The sequence below is a fragment of the Watersipora subatra genome, chromosome 6 (genome assembly GCF_963576615.1).
Source record: "Watersipora subatra chromosome 6, tzWatSuba1.1, whole genome shotgun sequence".
Classification (NCBI taxonomy): domain Eukaryota; kingdom Metazoa; phylum Bryozoa; class Gymnolaemata; order Cheilostomatida; family Watersiporidae; genus Watersipora; species Watersipora subatra.
This window is the reverse complement of record NC_088713.1, coordinates 15,502,306-15,517,532: the sequence shown is the minus strand read 5'-3', so window position 1 is coordinate 15,517,532 and position 15,227 is coordinate 15,502,306. Positions and strand designations below refer to the sequence as shown.

The 15,227-nt window shown below is 30.8% G+C and overlaps 1 protein-coding gene across 1 annotated transcript in view; it reads right to left on the bottom strand.

Annotated features, from left to right (window-relative positions):
- Nucleotides 1-15,227, bottom strand: part of LOC137398069 (leucine-rich repeat protein SHOC-2-like) — an 80,474-nt gene that overhangs the window by 21,782 nt on the left and 43,465 nt on the right. The window contains exons 10-11 of the mRNA XM_068084172.1: nt 13,594-13,734; nt 7,107-7,247 (exon numbers count right to left, since the gene is read on the bottom strand). Of these exons, the coding sequence (XP_067940273.1) occupies nt 7,107-7,247; nt 13,594-13,734 (282 nt within the window). The remainder of the gene's footprint in view (nt 1-7,106; nt 7,248-13,593; nt 13,735-15,227) is intronic.

Genomic DNA, 15,227 nt, shown 5'->3' with positions numbered 1-15,227 from the left:
CATTTGCCTTCAGCAGTGAACTGTGAACTACTAATGCTAACTGCAATAATCAAGTGTGCCAACAAAGTACTGAAAGAAAGAAAATTCTTTAGAAAAGCCACAAAGAGGTTGATTACCGCAGGTAAGACGGTAAGCTGAATTTCACGATTGAAAATCTGGCAGACATATATATTTTATTTAAACCTCTAGTTTTCCTTATAAACAGACCGACAGAGACAATCCTTATTATAGTAGCAAATGAAAGAAAAAATTAAGTGGTTCAAGTTGCAAATTATATGTTATAGTAAAATCAGCCAATGCGGTTACACCAACCTTACTAAAAGCCCATGTTTTGGTGTATAGTAGATAATTTCTTGAAAAAAAGTCTTGGAACCTATTGACTAGTAACAGCAAACAAACACAGCTCTTTTTAAAGGTTATTAAACTTTAGGATGTGGTTATCTGTAATTTGTACTAGCTATTATGAATCTTTATTGAGTCTCCAAGCAAAAGTGAGTCTCAAAACTTAGAGTTTTGGTTATTGAGTTATTAAAGTGTGACAACGGGTTATAGAAAACAAGTTTATGTGCCAGGTTCAACCTGATTAATTTGAGTAAACAAAATTATTGTTTTAGACAGATATAACTTTTTCCTGAGTTGCTATGATGTGGTAAACATGATATCAGAGAGGGTTACAAATATTTGCTGAAATAACATAAGACGAAACTCAGAATATTCTAACTCAAACATTTCAGTCAAGGTAATAGGCAGCAAACAATAAAATGTTTCCGTAACTCTTTGCTGACAAGGGGAAGAAAAATGTTCATTTTTACAACTTTTAGATCAATTAAAATGCTCCACTTCCTTTTTTATGCAAGTTACATAAAGTTAAGGCTGACCAAAAAAAATTTACAGTTAAACTTAATGACAAAAAATAGCTGTATTGGATGAAACTACTCAATTATTACTCGCATTTTGTCAATGTTTTGCTGATCACTCTGTACAATCGGTTCATAAAAAAACAAATGTAATGAATTTCAAAAAGGTTTATCAGAGGAGGGGTCAGACCAAATGATGCTTTTTTTAATTTTAATGCTGTCTGTCTACCATCAATCTGTCTTTTTAGGCTTTTTGGTTTGGCCTCTTATATTTGACTTGTAAAATTTATTTTTTGTAAAATGATAGGTACATTTATTCATGTGTGTTGTAATAGTTAAAATAAGCAAAAACAACATGAAATTTTTCAATAAAAGTAATTGATTTCAAAACATTACATTTTCAGTTCCTTATTTATAATTATTTCCAGTTCACATATATGCCTGTGATATTTTGGGAAACTACATGTAGGATAAGAAAACTCAAATTGGGATTATTCTCACGACCAAACACAAGCGGAGCAAATGTTTGAGAGTTTTATGATAAATGCATGTGCAACCAACTCACGAAAATTATTCATCAACAATGTCGCAAACCCTGGTACAGAATTCTCATCAACAAATTCAACCATTTTTTAATAGAGTTGTTTAAGTATAATAATGATACAAAACACATAAAAACCTATTTAGATATGTTACCAAATCTTTGTAAATTGTCGACAACATCTTAAAACATCCCCATCTGATTGGATTATACACAAACAGACAGATTAATTTGGCCGAAAATCGTCATTAAAACTTGCCAAGCCTTATTTTTATCAAAATTAAGACCGACAACTGAAACGCCGAGCGACAGAGAATAGAACCATTAAGTTCTGTGCATTTTACAAAAACAATGTGCACATTTCACTAGTCTATAGCATTGTCGAATCGCCGAAAGCTTCTGTAATTAACGTAGAAGTTCTGAAAAATAATCATTTATTTTTTTGCCGATTTCATAGTAACTGACATTTTTGACACTTTTGAGTACTTTGGTATTCTAACTGATGTTCAAAGCAGTAAAAGTAAAAGAAATGACGATGATATTTTTTCTATCACTTTTTGTGCGATTATTACAATATTTATTTACAATTTTGAATTACTATTGAAGTGTTATAATCACACTAACAACATCGACGATGGGCAATATGTTACTGTTATTATTTTTCTACATTGTTTTTTGTTAAATAGATCTTCTAAAAATCTATATAAATATCACAACTTATTAATATTGTTAGCTATGACGTTTTGAAATGTAAACACAATTTTGCATTGGCTTTCTATTATTACCGTACTGCTATATTAATAATATTGCTGATTATAATGATATCAGTGCATTTTACATCTAATATTGCAATTCTCCTATGGCAAGAGAGAGAGATATAAACATATAATCTTTACCTTTCACTACTGCTGTTTGTTGTGCATAATAACATCAACACCCAGTACATTACAGCTACCATTGCTGTTATCATATTGCACTGTAGTGCTATTTGACTGCTAATATTGCATTTCTCAACCATCAGTATCCTTTTTTTCCCAATATCACTTTGATCTTGGGCTGTATGGCAGCAGTTTTTCTAGTATAGAATATTGTTTTTAGGTGTTAGCTTTGAATACTTAGGCTCATTACAGTGTGTACACTGCAAAACATTTCTTTTAACCGGATTGCATTATATTTTCAGCCCTTCCCTTATTGAGGCATTTTTCTAGGATGCCAAATTAAAATATAGAAGCTGTTTCTTTTTTTAACTTGCTTCGTACATTTTTGAAAAGTTAAAATTAACGCTTTTACATGTGAAGAGGTGATAGTTGTACACATATTTTGACTATCTGTTCAATGAAGCGAGATGTATGCCATTGCCGTCATCAGTTGTGCCAAATTGTATTTCGTATGTGTAGTAATATTAGACTGAGATGAAAAAAGAACTACATGAATTAAAACATTAAACAAACACATTTATTAACTATTTCCACTGCTTTCAACTTTTCAAAGAAAACCATGAAGCTTTGCAAAGATTAAAAGTGTCTTCAATATGCTGTAAAAATTATTGAAACTCTATCATGTGGTGTTTTCAAAGAAAATTTTTATCGTTCACCAAAAGGCTTCAATTTTTCAGATAAGCTGTTCAACCAATTCGTGGAATAATCTAAAGACAATGAATATGATTCAAATTTTGTCGATTGAATCAGAGTGCACAGTAGCTCTGGCGATTGTGAAGATCAATCTATCTACGTACGTACACTGCAACAAACCCCAATGCAACACTACAGCGATGACAAAATAATGAACTGTCGTTGATACAACCAAGGTGTTATTAATGCTAGTTTGTGGACAATTTGCTGTGGTTCTCATTGTATTATTGGTTCAGAAAAACCAAACAATGAATTTCAACATGGTGGTCAATTAGTGGGGCTGTTTGATTGAAAGGTGGTGCTGTGTTTTTCAACCTTTCCCCATAGGCCCTTTTTATTAACTGTAGTGATAATTTAAAAGTAGCATTCAACTACAGGTTTAACAGTAAAACAAAATTTCATAACTTGTAGCTTGTATGTTATGTTATGTATGTTCAAATGAGTTTAATAAGATGATATTAAAGTAGGCAACACAATTGAATACAATCTAACAATACAATTTACCTACTGTTACCGCATTCACTCTTTTGATAGACTTTGAATAAGCAGAAGTGGTCATTAAACCAAAACTATTATTGTATTATCTTATACAAACATTTTACTATTTCGATAAAACTAATTGTATTCAAAACCAAGCATTCTTGAAAAAAATCACATAGTATTTCTTTTTAAAAAATCCTTGCCTGCTACTTGCCACAAGCAGCAAGCCATTGACCACAGTGGTTCATCATCAAAAATGAATCATTTGAATGACAATAATTATTGCTGCAGACCAAAACTTGATAAACATTCTTTTTCGTAAATAGAACTGGATAACTTAGACACAGCAAAGTTTTGAGCTTGTGATAACTTAAAAAATTATGTTCAATTTTTAAAAAGTAAGTGCAGTTTATGCTGCTAACATGGACAAGCTGGTTGCAAAATTCAAAACAACACATCAACAAAGAACTGACTGCCTTAATTGTAAAGCTAAATCTAAAAGCGATTTGTATTCATACCAACACAAAACACTCTGGAAATACAACGTGAAAAAACTTTTGAAAAGCTATTTCTACATGTAGCTACCAGCAGCCTGATGTCTACCAAAAGGTTTTTTCATTAATGACAAGTAGGTCGCGATCTCGGTAAGTGGGGTTAAGTCACACTGATTAAATTTGCGTAGTAGCGTTAGCAAGTTAGGGAACTCAATACCACGTGCATTTGTTGTGCTTTTAAAGCTACCTTTATTTGGGCTAATCAAGAATGCTGTTTCAAAATCTGTACTCTGCCTCAATAATAAAAGCTTAAAATAACCCAAACTTGCTTCGCGGAATCGTTGCAATGCAAACGAGAGATAATAAAGCGTGACGTCGCCTAAATCAAACAAGCGTTTTTTTCATTGTCTCTATTGATAATAAAGATATACATGTATATGATACTTTCAAATAAAAGTTTGTCATTTTTATTGATGCAGAATTATCTAATAAAAACAAAGTTTTGATATGGATGAATTTCCATGTTCAATCGATGCCAAAGATGATTATGAAAACATTATTTCAAAGTTAGAAGCCGTTAAAGTTTACACCGTTGTAATAAACTTCATTCACGAAAGTAAACATAATGCTAATAAGGAAAAATGCAACCTTCTTTAGCACATTCTTTTTAAATGTTTCTGTAACTTAGTTCCAAAAGGCTCCAAGTGTATAACTCAATTCGAGAACAATAAAATTCATTTCTGCAGAAATGCTTGCTCTGGACAATCCATTTCTGAGTTGGACATTGCTATCATAGTAAAGATTAGCTGTTTCAACCTGGCATCGCCTAGGCAATAAAAAGGTCTTTGAACAGAAAATTGGTTTGTACTTAACATATAAAAACCTTTGCTATTCTAAATTTCAAACTACATCTCATGAAAAAAGCGTTTTGTTTAATTGAAATAAATATGGGAAAAAAATAAACAGAACTGTAAAAGTTTTCAAAGTTTGTCAAACAACTTTTGAATTTCATATCATGAGCAAAATGTTTTGTGGTCAAACAAACTATAAAAGTAAAAAGACTTGAAAAGGTTTAGATGAATATGTGAAACATTTATCAAGTAATAGGTAAAATAAGTTGGCTTTGTTACAATTACAGCAAAATATAATTTGTTGATTTCTTAAGTAATACGAACTGAGAAAATCACATAGAAAATCTTCAAAATGTAGAATTAATAATAACAATTCTTGCATAGAAGTTTGTGCACGAATGAGTGCATGAGTGTGTGTATAGAAAAGGTTAAATTTCCACCAGAACCAGCCATCAAAACTTTTATTATGACAATACTTGCACCTTTTGATACTGATAACAATGTAAACATGAGATATTGTCGTGTATTTGTCTGACCGAGTGGAAAGATAATGTCGAAACTCTACCTATGGAGACAATTCAATTGTTTGCGTGAGAAGAATTGGCCTTGATCTCAGATATAGTACATGTAATTGCACGTTACAAAAATAATTCTTAATAGGGATATTTTAATACATCGCCTCATTGGTAAAATTATCAGCGTGTGCTGTAGTTATAGCCAGACTGTCCTGTATACATAAATTAAAAAAAATATATATATATATACATATGTATATATACATATATATATTATATATATATGTATATATATACATATATATATATATATATATATATATATATATATATATATATATACATATATATATATATATATATGTATATATATAAATTGAAGGTAGATTTTGTGCTAGTAAGCAGCCAGTTTATCTAAAAAGAGCTAATAATCCACTTAAAGATAAAGCTATAACTGAGTATAAACACCCAAACAAGCCAGTATGAGTCAACACAGTGAACGAGATTGTAAATTACTTTGAGACAGTTCAGTCAAGTGCTCAATACTCTGGATAAGACAGTAAATCACCAAAAAGTAAGTCGGGTCAATTATTCCAAGGACGCTTAATCATGAAAGCAAAAAAATTACATATGAACAGTTTGTATGCTTTCAAACCTTCTTGAAAAATGTTTTCAACAGCACAGTTTAGTGCTACCTGGTAGATTGAATAGAACATTTTGAAAAGCAACAGAAGTGTCGCCTTCTTTCATGAATAAAAATATTTCTGCAGCTAATATTGTAAGGCATGTTCTAATGCTTAGTCATTGAAAGTCAGAACATTTTGCTTTGAATGACTGTAGAAGTTGCTGTCCTGGAAGTTGCTGTAAACCTATGTAAGATATGTTCTAGACCAAAGACTGAAGAAAAAGTAACAATGAAGTAGCCATAATCAGCAACATGTTTTATTCAGTGATTTTGACTTGGTATGTGTTAACATAAATATGGAGCATTACTCATGAAAAACATTTTATTTTAACTCTTTGAATTTAGAATTAAGTTTCATTGTGTTGCATAAAAGGTGAAAGGTATTTTTTATAGTAAATGTTACCATATTCGTGTGCAATGACCAATCAAGTCTTTTGTGGTCAAAATAATTTGGTCATCAACTGGTAGCAAAGATTATCTATAGACATGAAATAGTTAAAACTTTTTAATTTAAATATTCAGATCCGGCATAAAAGTTGGTCCTAGATCCTGGGTATTTGTGGAACTATGGCTGAATTTGATAGTGGTTGCTAAGGTGATTCTAATTGTAAACAAAGAGTTGCGCCACTAAAAACTTTAAACACAACTATCTTGTATTACCATGTGAACAGTTTTAAAATAGATATATGTAGACTCTTGACTATAAAATCAGTTCTGAATAGCATGCAAACAAAAAAACACATGCAATGAAATTTGAAGCATTTTTTTGTTACGCTGTGCCCTTATCTCAGTTTTGATAATTTCCTATCTAACCTCACTTTCAGATATCATGACCAAAATATTTTTCCTCAAAAACTGCCAAACTAATTTGGATGGAGAACTAATGATGATTTAGTTTTCTATACAGAATTTAATTTTTTTAAATATAATATAAATATTTAAATAGGATTTATAAAAATCAACATTTTCTAAATGTGGATTTTAATAAAAAGGCAACTGACAGCTTGCTACTAAAAGTAGAGTGATTATCGATGAAAAGGCTTTAGGCTAACCGGTTTGGTAACTTAGTCAGCCAGCAGCAAGCCAAGTTGAGACGCTCTAGTGACTCAAGCTTTACTATTTCATCAAGTGTATCAGGATCTAACGGATTCCAGCGAAGGCTTAAATCTCTCAGCTTGGACAATGATGAAAGTCTGTAAAAGAGGGTAAGTTTTTTATGAACACTAAATCAACTAATTGATAATATATGTTGACTTGCGCATTCACGAATATTATGAGAGCAATATTCTCAAGATAGCCTATAAAATGTAAAAGGTTTTCATTTTCATGGCTAAACATACATACAAAATGACCATCATTGCAGCTAAATAGCTCAACATTCCTTCTTTCTGATATTATATAAAATTGATCCACCAGAGGTGTAAAGCTTCTGCTCAAAGTAACAAAATTAACATTGGGCTATTGTTACTTTAAAATGCAGAAAAAAACAGTTACACTGCAATAAATCAATTAAGTTAATTTTTGCACAGAATATTAAATCAAAGAATTTCTGGTCTTTTTTTAAATGTTTGCCACTATTTTAACTCACTTGTTTTGCTATTGTAACAAAAATTAGTGGCACAATATTGGTAAACAATTGATGTGACTCATCCATTGGTAGGTCATGATGGATGATTGAGATACAAATAAAGAATTTTATGATACTAAGTATGAACTTCCTGTTTGTTCTGAGTCATTAGTTTTGATAAATGTGTGTTCAATAGTTAGGATGCTACTCTAAATACTTAAGTTAGTTGGTAAAACTGCACAATTTTTGACAATTTTGTCCTAACTGTGAAATTTTATTTTCAGTCCAATTAAATATTCTGTGGGTACTCATTTTTGTTTGTGTTTACCTAAATATCATCATGCTACGAGCACACTTAGATATAATTAATAAAATTTCACAGATTTCAGATCAATGGACCAGTTTGAAACCCAACACCAGAAAGCAGAAAAATTTAGAAAATTGAGAACAAAAAACAATTGAATAAAATCCCACAATTAATATGATCAGTTTTAATGTGAACAGACTACTTGGATAAAAAGGTGTTTTTTTGTGGATAATAAAATTTAATGTGAATTTGAAAAAAAAGTTCTTGAAAGAAACAGTTCAAAGTAAATTGCTATGATTTGTTTAGTTATTTTGCTGTGTTTATGGTGCCTATTGTTGCTTTTTTTTCTTAAAAAAGTCATTTATAGATAATAGATGTTGAGACAGTTTTTGGCATCAACTCAATTTTTGAGGTGTTTAAACATCAAACATAATTAGGTTTTTAAAAAAAATTATAAGAATAACCATGCGTAAATGGTATTGCGTGCATTAAAATGATAGCAAAAATAAACACTTGGGTGTTTAGGTAAAAAAATAAAAAAACCAATGATGCTGCTTTTAAATTTTAGGATGACAATATTATTTGAAGAAGGAATATGTTTTGGTGAAAATGTTCCACAAATTTATGTGTACCTCTAAAAAAATATTTTCTAATAAAGTTAAAGACATTGAATAGAACCAATGATATACAGCCTCCCAAGGATAGCCGACGGCTACCATGTGGGTGGGGTTTAATGATGAAGCTCTGTTAGGATTGTGCTAGCTTGGGTTTCGGAGCAAACACAACTCTCGCGGGGCGGTTGCGTTGCCTTGTTAGGTTCTGGAAAACACGACTCATTGTTATCGTTTCATTAGCTCATTCAGTCAGTAGCCCCCGCGGTTCCCAATAGCAAATCTTAAATTTCTACAATGTAGGGGTGATACCTAACCAAAATGATGGATCCATGCAAAATAAAACATTTCAAAGTACATACTTTTAGTAATTTTAAAATTGTAAAGGTCGTAGTATTTGCTTAAAGTTGAATATAATTTACCCGAACCATGGCCTTTTTTTCCTAGTTTTCGATCAATATTTTACCACCCCTAATATAAAATGACAAAGTATTTTATCGTTTTCACATTGTTTTACATGGCTAATAAGATGGGACAGTAGGCAAAAGCTGTGCTGTGTAGTTTTCATACTCAACATCTAAATACAAAACCGAATTTTGGCTATTTTACGATTGTGACTATTAATACCACAAATGCTTGCGAATGGCAACTGACTGATAATAATGGTGACAATATTGGGATACTATATTTATTTGACAACGAAATGAATTCAACAGATGAATAAACTAACCACTATAGTTCAAATATTTGAAAATTTACAAGGGGCTTTATTCAGCATATTTGTTTGCTCGAGTGCAGTGTTCGGGTTCATCCCAACAGAGCTCCATCATTAAACCCCGCCCATATGAGACCCATCAGCTATCCTTGGGGGCTGTATATTATTGATAGAACTGAGGAAAATAGGGACAAAAAGGAGCCACTATATTTCAATCCTTCTCTTGTAGTGACATTCTTTTCGATGTAATGCTTAAATAAAATTACTATTCAAATATAGGTTTTACCGTAAAGAGTTTTTTAAAACTTAGGTTTTTGCCTCACTTCATTTCATATATTGAGATAACCAAGAATTAATACTATACACTACAATGAATTAACACAGTTTACCTACTATCACAGCTTTTATTGTTTTGACTGACCATGAATGAGCAGAATTTTTAATCAAAACATGCAAACTGCTATTGTAATGACTCATGGGAAGATTTTATTATCAATATTCAATATTATTTCTAATATTGGCCAAAATTGCATTTATCCTATTGCAAGGGGAGAGATATAAACATATAATATTTTCCTTTCATTATTGCTATTTGTTGTATACATCAGTACCCTTTTCTTTTTTCCAATATCGCTTTGGTGATGGGCTGTATGACAGTGGAGTTTCTAGTATTATCCCGGTAAAACTATTTGTATTTTGAACAAAACTAAGCTCCGTAGAAATGCAGTGCAAATCGATTGTTTGAACAAGTTTAAACCCGCTTCTTTTAACAAGCAGCAACTTGTTTTTATACTGTGTCAAAGTACCAAACTGAAGTAAACAAGGAGCTGATTTGAGCAAAATATTCGATGGATACATTCTTTAATTATTTCAATTGCACTGTTTTCAATGTTTAAAAAACACCGAAGTTTTGGCAAAAGCAATGTTTTGCAAAAACTTCATTAAATTCGAGTTACATGCATCATCAAACTTGATGGAAGATAAAAAACATGGGGAAATGTTTAATAAAAATTGAAAAAGAGTATTATTTAAATAGATAACTTCAATGTTTTACATTTAAAAAATGTAAATAAACGCCACCCCTATTTGAACGCAACTTACAATTGCCCGCTAGCCCAAGAGAAGGGTTAAAAAACATACATGTAGCATCACTTTCTAAGTAACATCAACCTCCAGTTGACTAATACTTTGACATTATTTGATCTTTAAGAGCCCACAATAACAATCAACCAGTAGATAAGTGTTTCCAAAACTGTATTAGTAAAGAATTGTTTACATTAATAACAATTAATATTTTTGTTGTCCAATTTTAAAGGTTTTTGGTTTTTTCATTTACTTTTTGAAAAGATCTCCATGGGAATAATTAGTAACCGCCTCAGGCTAGTAGTAGTTCTTGGTTTAACATAGTCTTGATACTTTGAAGGACTGACTGTGTATATAAAAAACGGTTTTAATTTATGCTGGTAGATGAATTGCTAGTTTTAGGGCCAAGGTTGCGTTTAATGAGCAAAACATTTACTCTTAGCATGTGTGCTAAATGCATTGCATAAAATATTAAAAAATTCTCTGCTAAAAAGTATTTGCCCAATAATATCGATTTAGCTAGCAAAACAGACAAAAGTTGAGGTCACAAGACATTGTCAGCAACAATCAGAAAGCAACTACCCGAGCAAATGATGTAAATATTTGTTTTTGAATATTAATTTTTTGTTTGTGCATGCTATAAAATTATGGTTCGTTTGTGTCACTTGTTCATACATATATATATATTGTATATATATTTATATATATATAAGTGTATATATATAGATATACGTATTGTATATATATTGTATATGTATATGTATATATACATGTATATATGTATATATGTATTGCGGCTATCTCAACATGCGCTACCATGTATCTACGTTCCTAACTCTTGTTCTATTGCACATAAAATGCAAGTTTTGGCAGAAAACTGTAGCAATCGTACTACTGAGTCGAATGAGCTTTTATTCAACATTGGTAACAATAGATATAATAATATGCATTTTAATGTGTAGTTAAATAAAAGTCTGGACGTTCTAACCATTTGCAAAACTAGGCCCAGGCTATTATATTTTGCAGATGTTTTGCAAGCAATAGATAACAACTGATAGGATTAGATTTTTAATTAACGCCACTTCCAGCTGATTGTTACAAAATTGTCGATTTATGAAATACAGCACCAATGATAGTCATTTTTTAGAAGTTCTGCAAAAAGGCACGTTTACCTGAATACACGTTTCAGGTACACATAGCCATGTGCTGATACAGAGAGTAAAAACTTTTTTTAAATCGTTTAGTTCTGCATCAGTAGTTATTGGAGAAAGATAAATAGATTGCGAGTAGTACATGTTTGGTTTAACAAAGATTATAAAAGCATCGAACATTTAGTAAACGCTTGTGTTGACTTTCAATAAATTCATGATTATAATCAAATCATGTAAAAATAAACTGATTTTTTATCAAGTTCACTGTATTTTTGTACTATGATAAAAAGAAAACAAGTATTTGGAATGTGAAACCCACTTCAATGACTCTAACCAAATGTATTTAAGTACATGAAGCATTTAGCGTTAAATCTTTATTGAAGCAAACAGTGGTAACTTTCTACAGAAGTATTTCCGTCAGGTCTAAAATTTCCGGGCTCTTCCACTTAACCATTCAAATAGCTATGTATTACTTAGAAAAACATTTTGTGAATTTTCGAGCACTTTAAAAACCACTTCGAGCGGTCTTCAGTTTTCCTTTTGCTACATTGAGCAAATGTGGCTGAACAAAGCTTAGTATTTGTGTTGCTGCCTTTTGTGGCAATGGCCAATTTTTGATATCATGCTTTGTGAACACTACAGAAAGCTGTGTTATACTCAGACAAAAGCTACAAAGGTGTAATTTTAATACACTCGCAAGTTCTTTTTTTAAATTTTAGGTTAAGATAAAACAAATCGGGAGTTTTAGAGATCTGTTTCCATTTGAGAGTTAATATTAGGCATTGATTTATCAGTAAACGTATTTTATTGCTGGTTTTAGGATTAATGTTCCTATTGGCTAATCACCTATTTAGTTTGATGCACCCTGATGCAACAAAAAATAGTAATTTTAAAATTTACTGTTTTAAAGCCAACGATTAATAAACAAGCATCATCATACCAGAGCATAAAAAATACATATTAAAGTAAGAATGTAAAACTGAAAACTCTGACAGCTTTTTTCTTGGTGAAATAGTCGAAATGGGGCAAAAATAAAACTCCATGACTGTTAACCATTTGGCTGGAGAAACAACCAAAATTTTGTTTACTGTTTGTGTGGGGAAATGACATTTATTTGGCTTTTGGTAGACTTTTACAAAACTGTTGCCTAGTAACGTTAAACAAAGGATATGAACACTAGTATGTTTTAAATATCTTCAACAAGATATTAGTCGATGATTTACAATATGAATCGATTATCTGAGAGGCGCTTCTTTGTGCTAAAAACTAAACAAATTGCGTCTCCTTAGAAAATAATAAAAGTTGAAAAAGCCAGTCAACATCGGCTCAACTTTCAAAATGGTAAAATAAAAGATTATTTGATCCTGCGATCGTTAGTAATTTTTGTCTGATCAGAATAAATAATTAAGATGCTAGAAGTGATGTAAACCTTTTAGACTTTTAATATATTTGGAATATACAGAGAAAAATATCGTTTTGGTAGCTCGCACGGCAATGTTACAGGGTTTGACTCTACAGAAATAAATGCTTGCAAGCATTTCATACAGGGACAATTGCACATGGTTGTATTTTTTTCAGTACTAGATATGTAAATGAAAGATTTTGTAAAAATGAATTGGCTCATAGAACTAAATTTAAGATTTGAGCTATGCATGTCAAAAAATATCAATTTTATTGAAATTTGAAAAGTAAGTTATACGGCTTTCGAGTGTTTTTACCAGGCTTTTACCGAGCCAAAGGGTTAAAAAATAGTTAAAACGGTTTTCCGAAAGTGGTTGCTAACATAAATCGGCTTGTATTTCAGTTGTTTTAAAAACCACAAATATTTGTTGAAGTGTTATATTTCTATGAGAAAGCCTTCTTTTCATTGTCTTTAAGTTTACCTTTTTATATTTAACTCGTGAAATAGTTTTTGTGAACTGATTTCTTAATGTTTACAATAAACATATACCTTCATACCAGAAAATCAGAAATAATATTAAGAGGCAACAATATAATGACCTGTAGCTAAAATTTTATTTTTTTGATATTAGAAAATTAGCACAGAAATACTTTTTTTTCTGCCATGGTCTAATTATGTTTATTGAGTGTGTATAGATACTGACCCAAATGGAAGTTCTTTCAGGTCACAAGAACTCAAGTTAAGCTTCTCTAGGAACACCAGTTTTTCCATACCGACAAGTGACTCAGAATCGAGTTTATTTGAGTTGAGATAAAGTTCTTTCAGATTGGTCAGTGAATCAAATCTGGAACAAACAATCATAAACAACCACAAAATTGAGAGTATTATTCAATGAAAAAAAGTATTCTATGCTTGTTTGTAATATAAAGTGACACCAACTTTTTAGTGTGTATAGTGTAAAAAGGTGCAGTTTATTGCAACGGATTTTTAGCTCAGAAATTATGGGCAGTCATTCAAATTTGTAACATTATGTGACATATTCACCAATTATGGTTATACTTACAATTTACATTTTTGTTCACAGAAAATAGATGTGAATCTGCCTAATATACTACGTTTTTTAATTTTCTAAAACTTTCAGTGAGTCATGCTTGTTTTGTTTAGAAGATGAAATATCATGAGGTTACTATTTCATTCTAACATTAAATATAAGCAGTTGTGAGCTGTCTTGTGACTTTACATGTATATTCAATTTATATTTTTCAAAAATTATGTTACTCAAGTGTCTGATAAAATAACAAATACAAACTTTAAAATGCGTATTGTTATCATAATTAAAACTAACAATGTGCTGAGCTTAAGTGAAGCATAATATCATTGCCTGATTTCACTAGGTAGAAGAAGTTCTTAACTAATTTTACTGAACAAGATATTAAGTTGCTTGATTCATAAAAACAAGTATAAACTGCTGATGGTAGTTGAAATAATACAGTTTATTATCTTCATAATGCATCAAAATTTAGTAAATATGAAATATTATGGAAATTACATCCAGTGTTAGATTGTAAATTTGATTTTTACTAGCACCTATAATGCTGTTTACTTGAAAGAAAATTTAACGTAAGAACAGTCCCTTATGTTTTGGGCTAAATGTTAGGATTGTCTGCATCTGTTTACGTTGGTCTCACACGAGCTAATCCATTCTTTGTTAATGCTAACATTTAATGCTTGTGATTTGATATGTTATAGCGAAGGTTTTACTAAAAAGTAAGAATTTTTTTCAAACAATTAAAAACTCATGATGCGGCCTCAAAACATATTTTTAAAAATTAAGTTTTATAGATCAAAAAGCAGGCAAACTATCTGGTTAAAATTCATTTTACAGCCACAAGCTGTTTATTAATCTGGCTGCCATAAAAATTGTTTCTTACCTCTCATTACCTAAGTATTACTGTTTGTCACATATTCTAGTATGACCCGCCTCGAAACTTATAAAATATTATGACTTGAAAACAGAAACAGCCAATCATTCTTTGAATTATTGTCATATTTTCTTATTAGTGAGGACTTCAGTGGTGAGGACATATTTTCTTAAGAAATGTGTCCTCACTACTGAAAACTAATGAAATACCATGCAGCAGGAAATCAGAGTTTATATGGGACAGGACAAAGCTATAAAACATGGCAATGCTGACTTGTTAAAGTTTAACAAATTCATTAACCTTTTTAGTGTCTAAAGTTTAATAATGTCCAAATATAGCAAATCTTTAAAAATGATATTTTTATTCAAAATGAGTTGTATATCTCATCAAGCTCAAACAAATGGGAAAAACTTTA